The sequence below is a fragment of the Lissotriton helveticus genome, chromosome 7, assembly GCF_964261635.1.
Source record: "Lissotriton helveticus chromosome 7, aLisHel1.1, whole genome shotgun sequence".
Classification (NCBI taxonomy): Eukaryota; Metazoa; Chordata; class Amphibia; order Caudata; family Salamandridae; genus Lissotriton; species Lissotriton helveticus.
This window is the reverse complement of record NC_136068.1, coordinates 1,839,745,341-1,839,754,371: the sequence shown is the minus strand read 5'-3', so window position 1 is coordinate 1,839,754,371 and position 9,031 is coordinate 1,839,745,341. Positions and strand designations below refer to the sequence as shown.

General features: G+C 44.0%; 1 protein-coding gene across 1 annotated transcript in view; it reads right to left on the bottom strand.

The window, feature by feature from the left end:
• Window positions 1-2,425: 2,425 nt before the first annotated feature.
• Window positions 2,426-9,031, bottom strand: part of LOC144767755 (C-type lectin domain family 2 member B-like) — an 84,186-nt gene continuing 77,580 nt past the window's right edge. The window contains exon 5 of the mRNA XM_078651142.1: window positions 2,426-2,677. Within this exon, the coding sequence (XP_078507268.1) occupies window positions 2,575-2,677 (103 nt within the window). The 3' untranslated portion in view covers window positions 2,426-2,574. The remainder of the gene's footprint in view (window positions 2,678-9,031) is intronic.

Below are 9,031 nucleotides of genomic sequence, written 5' to 3'. Positions count from 1 at the left end.
GGCCTCTCACAGTCACAGGCCGAGAACAGAAGGAAGCTCTCAGCCGGCCCCTCCGCCTCCCGCTCAAAAATATAATAATCGGAGAAACAGAATCGGGGTGCAGTCTGAGGGTGAGACGTCTGCCATGGGCGGCGTGCCCACTGGTGCCTGCACATCGCTACCTGTCATCCAGCCACTACCCCTTCACCCTGACTGACCCCCACAGAGCTGCGAAGGAATTTTGTTTAATGCATGCAGCCTGCTTTCCGAAAAAAATCGACATTCTGTCTGTGGTCTGGTAACCCCGGATCTTTCAATCAGAAGCTGGGAATGAGCTCAGTGCTAGAGCAATTTCCACCGGCTCGAAGGAGAGAAAACTCACTGCCAACTGTCTCTTTAAATGTACAGCACAAAGCAAACATATAAAGGATTACTTGTTGCACTTGAACCATTTCTGCTCACCACTCCCTGGCAACCTCAATGCTCAATGATCATTTACTTTAGGATGCACAGCGGAACCTGTAGAGCCCATAAAGACAGGGTCCCTTCAGCAAAGATGGAACACTTTTTGTATGACCCACATTTGGGGGTCCACAGACACTACTTATCGGAAGGTGCAGGCTGCTCGTCCAGCTTCCAGGCAACAGTACAGTTATTCACAGCAGAGTAGCACATTCCTTTTCCATCCCATAACCGAGATCGTATCTATAAATTAACCAAGCAGGCCAGCGCACCTCTGGCTATATTTACTTTCTGCAATAGCCATGTCAAAAGCCTCACATTTTCTTTTCCACTTCCATTTCAGATTTTTGCCCATCTCTCTCGCTCCTCCAATATCACCTATACCCTTTCCTATCTCTTTCACTCTACCAACTCTCTCCTCCTTTTATCTACCTCCTCCCCCTCTCCCATTGTCTCCCTCCTTCCCTCTCTTCTACCGCCTCCTATTTTCTTCTTTCTTTTCATCCCTCTCCCTCCACCTTTTACAAATGTATACATGTGTAGTCTGCAGTTAATGGCATGTGATGTCTTAATGAACAGCCTGTAATCTACAGCATGTTCAAAACAGGACAGTATAGTCTGCAATGTCACTGTCGTTGTAAATTTAATGCTAAAAGAATGAGAATAGCTAATGGGCAACTGGCTGACTTCTGACGGCCGTGGTTAGAGCTGTGACCAGGTGTGTGTTTCTGTCTCCTCCTTTACGTTTGCGGTTTATTTCTCAAAACCGCCGGGGGTAATTTAAAGCAGGTTTCTGACAATAATAAGGTGTCGGCTATGTTGTATTGGAGATTACTGCACAAACCTCAGCCTGTGACTGGACAATGCAAAATGGTGCTCGTCAGCCTGTCTGCGCGTGAATCAGCTGAGAGTGTGGCACTTACCCAGCTGAGATGCCTCTGTGTGTAACTTGTTCATGTTGAGGCCTCACACATCCTTCCTGTTGGGCCAGGTCCCACGTCGACAGAGAACATTTCTGGTGCTTTGCAGGAGTTTTAAGATGTTCCTGGAGTTTTTTGTTGCTCAAATGGGTGTAATTTCTGATATTTATGTGTCCCTCATCTTCATTGCTTGATTTCGCTCGTGAAAAAGTGTCACTCATAATCATTGAAATGTCACTCATTATTACACTGAAAATATTAAAATGTCACACATAGGAATTTGAAACTTTGGCAGCTATGACCACAGAATCGGAATTATTTGGACAACACAACTTCCCACATTATTTCTATCACGTGCACAGCTGTGATATTTGATACATGTGACTTGCAGTTTAACAATATTGTCAAAATAAATGCTGATGCGATTTAAACAGGCAAATGAGCTTATTCCAGTACAATACGTGGGGGCCTGCAATCTTTATAACTGATCTCTAATTTCTTTATTGAAGACTAATAGTGCAATTACCAGTCACAGAAAACAAAGACGTAGGGGAACGGACTTTAATAATTTTTAAAAGTGGGAGCACGCCGTGCCCTTCCGATCCCGCCCACTTCTACCACTGAGTAAAAGATGAACACTGGGTAAACCATGGGTTCCGCTTAGGACAAGTCCTGTGGCTGGTGCACTCCAGCTCACCGCTCAGATTCAAAGTTGGCCCCAAACTTCCATGAAGGCCCAATCGGGGTAAAGTGCGATTTTCTTTTAGACGAGTCACACTTCAGGAAAAGCAGCCACTGCAGAGCTGTCACATCCAGACGTGTTATTGTCTTCCAGACTATCTCTGGAACGTCAGGTGCGGCTGCAATCTTCTCACCCCATCAGAGCAGGTCAAAGGATGCATGGGTGGGCAGACCGCCCCTCCGAGTGTATCAAGTGTCCGTAGTCCATCACCTCGCCCTCGGCGGGCTTCTCAGAAGAAAATGATGAAAAACTCACTTAACAGTTATCAGTCAACGAAGACTGTAATGCAGCAATCTAAATTAGTATACACATGAACAGACACACAGGCATGACGGCTTTGTGGAGTGCCATCACTCAGCACAGTGCAAATTATCTTCCAAGGCAGCTTTTGGGAAGGGCAGAATCACAAATAACTGTCGATAAATGTGTGCAACATGTTCTCTCAATGTCACTAATTAAAGTGCTGTTAGATTAAGTTTTGGTACAGATCCACTTGTGCTTGACGTAACATTCCGCACTCTTAACTCTCTGGTGACTCAGATAAGCACATTCCGAGAAATCTTCAACCGCAAACCTACAATATAAAGAAAACAATTTCAGATTTCAATTTTACGATTGGCACAGATGTAATCCTGCTGAAGGGCGTAGACACTAACACGTGTTTGGAAATACATGAAAAAACAGTATACAAACGCACCAGCCTGCGAATGGGAGCTATTGAAGGCTAGTCACTGGACAGAGATGACTGGATGCACTGCTGCTAATACAAGTGGCGTGTGGGCTTCCAAGCAGACCCCCCCCCCCGATATTGCGGCATAGATTTGCTAATTATGCAGCATAAAAATGGACATTTTGCAGCCTTAATGCAGCACTTTGTTTTACTTGTACTCCAGCTTTGTGCATCCTTCCAGCTGCTTCAGATTGACTGAAATAGGCACCTCGCCTCAAGTTATGTTCCCAAACGCCTAACAGAGTTTGAGGGGCGTTGATAAAAATTCCGGAAAGCACCTTTAAAGACAATGGGATAACAGGTCCCTCAAAACCTAAACCTGGGTGATAGTGATATATTCTACAATGTGTTCTGTTGGGTGAAGAAACTTCTTAAACGGACTGACAAATGACTAACAACCCTTATTACTCAGTCTAAATATAGATCTGAACACACCAGAATATGAACGTAGCTCAACATTTCATATGTATATTGTACTTGGTAAGTTGGGCTGTCAGACATGAAATGAACAAACCAACAATTAGCAATGACTGATGTGACATGTAGTGCAACACAATTTTATAACGGTTATAGACTAACATAGATTACAATAATACATAGACAACATAAATGTACAAGACCTCTGTCCAAATGTAGTTAGTAGAGTTGTGTGCCCAGATCTATATTTAGACTCAGTAATAAGGGTTGTCAGTCACTTGTCAGTTAAGTAGTTTCTTCACCCAACAGAACACATTGTAGAATACATCAATATCAGCCAGGTTCTGAGGAACACAGGGTTACCCCACTGACTTTATGGTCTACCAGGGCAGGTAGTTACCTGCAAGGATTTTTTGCTTTTACATTGAATAAATAAATAAATATATATATATATATATATATATATATATATATATATATATATATATATGTCCATAGATGGTGTTCCAAATCCTAGGAAACAATTGTCTCCCTGATCTTGAATGAGTTTGTTGATCTGTTCCTCACTGTATGAAAGTCTCTTTCTGACATGGTTTTAATACTCAAATAAAATAAATATATATATATATATATTTTTTTTTATTATTATTTTTTTTATCTGAGTATTAAAACCATGTCAGAAAGAGACTTTCATACAGTGAGGAACAGATCAACAAACTCATTCAAGATCAGGGAGACAATTGTTTCCTAGGATTTAGAACACCATCTTTGGACACTACTCTTAATGAGAAACTATCTAAATTGGAAAGAGAAAAAACTGGTACGGTCTAGATTAAATGGTCATCTCTTAACCAAGTACCTAAAATCTAATATTATTCCTGAATGACTCCAAGGCAGAAACGAACCATCAATTTTTGTTGACATCCTTTAATTTTTGGAAGGCTTTAATTTTGTTGCTCAAGGCATTGGAGTAGAGACTGCCTTTGAGTATGTTAAAAAGCTGATCTGAAAAATGAAATAATCGATGACAAAGCATTAGGGAATGCAAAAGAAGCCCTGGAATGTGCATAGAAAACAAAGTTCAATGTTTTCATAAAAAACAGGAAATTAGATAAACTGGCCAGAGACATCAGAGCATACGACAAGAAGGTTATGTACCCTTATCTATCCAAAGACTATTACCAGCATGATAGGAAGGGTTACTTTACAAATAGGGGTGGACAAGGCCCTAGAGGGTTAGCCACTTTCTCGGATTCTTCAATGGGAAGTGATTCTGAGAGTGACACAGAATGAGCAAGCAATAGCAACACCAATCGTACTTACAAACAAGGTGCCTCTTATCAAGACCCAAACAGCGGCTCAACTTATTTTAGGGGACAGTTCATGGATGCCCAACAGGGTTCGGGGTAAGGATCGGAATTGGGGCAGACTCAGAGGTTGGAATAGAGGAGGGAACGTGTAGAGAGGGAACATGAGGGTCTGATTTTACCGACAAGAGACCCATGGGGAGATTGAGACCTGGAGACAAACCTACAGATGGTAAGTACACAGTCATCATCCATACTAACTCCACAGGATGATGACTTCTTACAGTTACACCAATTCTATGACCATTCAGATTCCATTATTAATCTTGGGAGCCATACCCTTACTGAATCTGAGAAAGATATCTTAGGAAAGGTCCTGTCTTCTGTTCCCAAAACACCCCCTAACTCTTTTAATGTCAAGGTTTAATTACAGCAGTTCTTTAGAAAAATACGATTCGGGTATTACTTTGCTAATAATCCATCTCCTAGGTTACATAATGCAGCCACCAATTTTAGAACTCCGTCCAAGTTTACCCCGCCAGCTCACCTAGTCACATAAAATTCTGGCCTATGAGCAGATAGTACTTAGAGACTAAGGACTTACTCAAGAACAAGAAATACATCAAGTACAAATATTACCAAAACTGATGGAGAGAGTTTGGAGTCTTCAAAAAGTAATCATGAGATTGTTATAAAGGCTGCTGATAAGTGATAACTCGTCCCGGACCAGAGACCGAGTCGAAAATGAAGTTGAACCCCTCTGCAATCGAAAGACTTCACCAGGACTCCCTAGGACTAGAGGTACTAGACCCCTGCAGTCGGCAGGCACAAACCGCATTTCCGTAGACCAAGAAGGATTGTCCTCCGGGCTCCGCTGAGGTTACTCCCCAGGGAACAGTGTTGGAGTGCCATTGAGAGAAAGGCCTTTGCTGCGATTTGTTTCCTGAAGAAGTTGAGACCATAATTGTTTTGTACTCACTTCCTTATTCAAACTGAACACAGACCTCTCAGATGGCTAATGCAAATGAAAGGTGAAAACCCAAAACTTTTGAGGTAGTCCATCTCCCTGCAGGGAATGGGCCTTAAAGTGGAACACAGACCTGGGACTGTCCAGGCCAAGGCAGATGGACTTTCCTGGTCCTTCCACTTAGACAATGAAGACTCTCTTGGGAAAAGTTAATCTCATCCTTTTTCATTGAGGGGGCGGGGGGTGTAGGAAAGTGCCCCTTTTTGCATTGCTACCCCCTAACCTTTTGCCTGATAACTGATGCTAACTTGACTAAAGTGTGATCTGGATCCCTGCCAATCAGGTTCCCAGGGCCTGTGTTTTTCCCAAAATTGTACATTTGTCTCCACAATTTGCACACTACTGGGCCACCTGTAAGTCCCTTGTAAGAGGTACCCCTGGTACCAAGGGTCTTGTGACCAGAGAGGGCCTCTGAGGGCTGCAGCATGTATTGTGCCACCCTCAGAGACCCCTCATCGTAACACCCAAACACTGCCATTGCAGGCTGCGTGTTTTGGTGAAGACCAAACCAAAGATTCGACCTGGCACACACCTCTGTGTGCAATGCCCACGAACACTGCCTGTGTCATAGTTAAGTGACCTCTCTAGCATGCCTCATAGCCCTAAGGAAGGGTGCACTAAACCACAGGTGAGGGCATAGCTGGGTGACCAATATGCCCCTACAGTGTCTGAGCCCTTCACAGACAATGTAAGTGCAGTGAAGCCATATTGAGTACATGGGTTGGGAGTTTGTCATCACGAACTACACAACTCCATGATGGCTTTAGTGAAACCTTAGATGTTCGGTACAAAACATTTCAGCATAATAAACCTGCACTGATGCCAGTGTTGGATTTATTATAAAATTCACTCAGTGGAAATCTAATAGATGCCCCCTGAAAAACGACCACAGTCTAGTGTATTGGCTGTGGTCCCTGCCAGCCAGACCACCAGCAGACAGGTTTCTGTCTTCATCGGGTGATAGCCTTTGTGCTCTCGGAGGTCAGAAACAAAGCATACACTGGCTGGAGGGGGTTCACACCTCCCCCTGGCAGGAACAGCAACCTTGGTGATGAGCCACTGGGTGTCATGCTGATTTGGGCAGTTCCAACTAGTGAAGATGTCCGCCCTCCTGTCCTGGCCCAACTTTTGGCGGCAGGACAGGCGGGAAAATTAGTAAACAGAAGGGAGTGTTCACCCCGGCTGAAAATGCTCCATCTTGCTTTGAAGAATAGGCTCAATAGGAATAGGGCTGTACCCATGTTCCCAAAGGAAACGGACACCTGGAGGGTGTAATCACCCTACGGGACAGTAACCATTGGCTACTGCCCTCCAACACCAGTAACGCCCTTAAATTTAGTGTTCAAGGCATGTATACTGTAGATACACATGCTTGGCATACTCCTGCCATCTAGTGTTTGGTCCGGATGTTTGCAAGTTGTTTTTCTTCGAAGAAGTCTTTTCCAGTCACGAGGTAAGGTGACGTCTCCTTTCGGTGATAGTGTGCATGGGCATTGCCTCCATTGTTAGATTATTTTCTTTCTGCCAACGGGTTTGGACGTGGGTTGCGGCGTTCTGGCTCAAGACCATTCTTTGGGATCCCCTTGGTGCGCAATCCACTGTACACTCATCGGTATTGTTTGTGCGCGTTTCACCATTCTCTGTGTGTTGAAAAAAATCTGAAAACTCTGCCATTGGTATAGAAGACTTAATTGGCGGCCTTCGGGCCTAGCCACGTCGGTTGACTTACGCTACATTCCGTACAACCCAGGATTCTGCTGATGGAACGGACTCCGCTTCAATTCTGTCTTCGGTGCACGCCAAGTATCTGCACACCGACCTGCATAAAGTCTGCAACTTGTGTCTCTCACCGGAGCACAAAGAATAAAACTGCGATGCTTATCGATCATTCCAATCGAAAAAGACTTTGCAGGACCGTCTGGCTCGACGTAGGTACATGCAGCAGCAGAACATACCCCGGATATCTTCGGAGATGATACAGAGCAAGAGGAAATGGAGGCGTAAGCAGCATAAGCCTTCAATATCCAAGAATCGGACTCAGAACTGGAAGTCGAGTTCGAGTCTGAAGAATTACAAGTGGGACAGGGGACTGAGTAATAAAGCCCCTTTGCCTCTCAAAATTCCTTCCACCATACAAAAGGCTTTGGGCCACCACTGCCTCTTGGCCATGGTTGGGACTGAGAGACTGCTTCCAATGCCCCGCCCTCGGGCTCGGCGCTGAAACAGACAAGCAAGTCTTCCAGCTCGGGCCAGTGTCAAGATGATACCCAGTCGGTTCCGCAACATTCCGGATTAAAAAAGGAAAATAAATAAATAAATGGAGCTCGGTACCGATAATGTTGGCACTGAAACAAAAAGACGCTCTCTTAATACCACCGGAGCATTTTTTAGAGAAAATAAAAGAAAAGCTGGATACTAAACAAAAGAAGATTCATATAGAGGGGAGAGGTGTGGTGCAACGGCCAGGGCAGCTGACTTCGGCACACCGGGTTCCTGGTTCGATCCCCGGCTCCGGCAGCAGCTCAACACCATGTGACTCTGGGCAATAGCTCACTTAATTTCGCGACGGCCCCCAGTGCTTTGAGACCCATAAGGGTGAGTAGTTTGCGCTTTACAAATACGGATTTACATTTTTTAAATTTAAATCCGGAAATTAGAAAATAACAGCTAAACCGGTTGTACCTTCAATAAGAAAGGCAGACACTGAATACAAAATCCCTTTGAAGAAGAAAAGGGACTTGGCTTTCAGCCCTATTAACGTTCCTCAAACCCCTCCACCTGTTTCACCAATTCCCATTATACCAGATATGGATCCTCTACACATTACACCACCAGGTTCTCCTAACACAAATCCAGATTTAGGAGATGACGATAATTGTAGTTAGCCACCAACTGATCCTTGGGATGACTACCATATAGATCTGCCTCAAGATACAGATCCTGGTCTATATCCAGCAAAACCTTCTCCTCCTGATGATAATACTGCATATCAGGAATTAATTGCTAGGGCAGCCAATGATAATGGAGTACCCAAGAACAGGATTTCCTCATTTGAAACCTTAGGAAACACACGCAAAATACAAATGGTGCCTATGTTAAAAGGGATGATTAGGTACACTAATGATATTTTTAAACACCCAGTTAGAGCACGTATCCGAACACCTAGAGTAGACAAAAAATATAAACCCCCACCATCTGACCCAGTTTTTTTAAGGGTCAGTTGCCTTTCGATTCTTTAGTGGTCTCTGATGCTCATAAAAGGGCAAATTCACAGACATCAGCAGAGGCACCACCTCCAGATAAAGAATCCAAACTTATAGATGCATCAGGGAAAAGGATAGCTGCTTAATCAGCCAACCACTGGCGTATAGCTAACACGCAAGATCTGTTATCCAGATCCGACAGAGCTCACTTGGACAAAATGGAAGAATTATTGCAATATCTTCC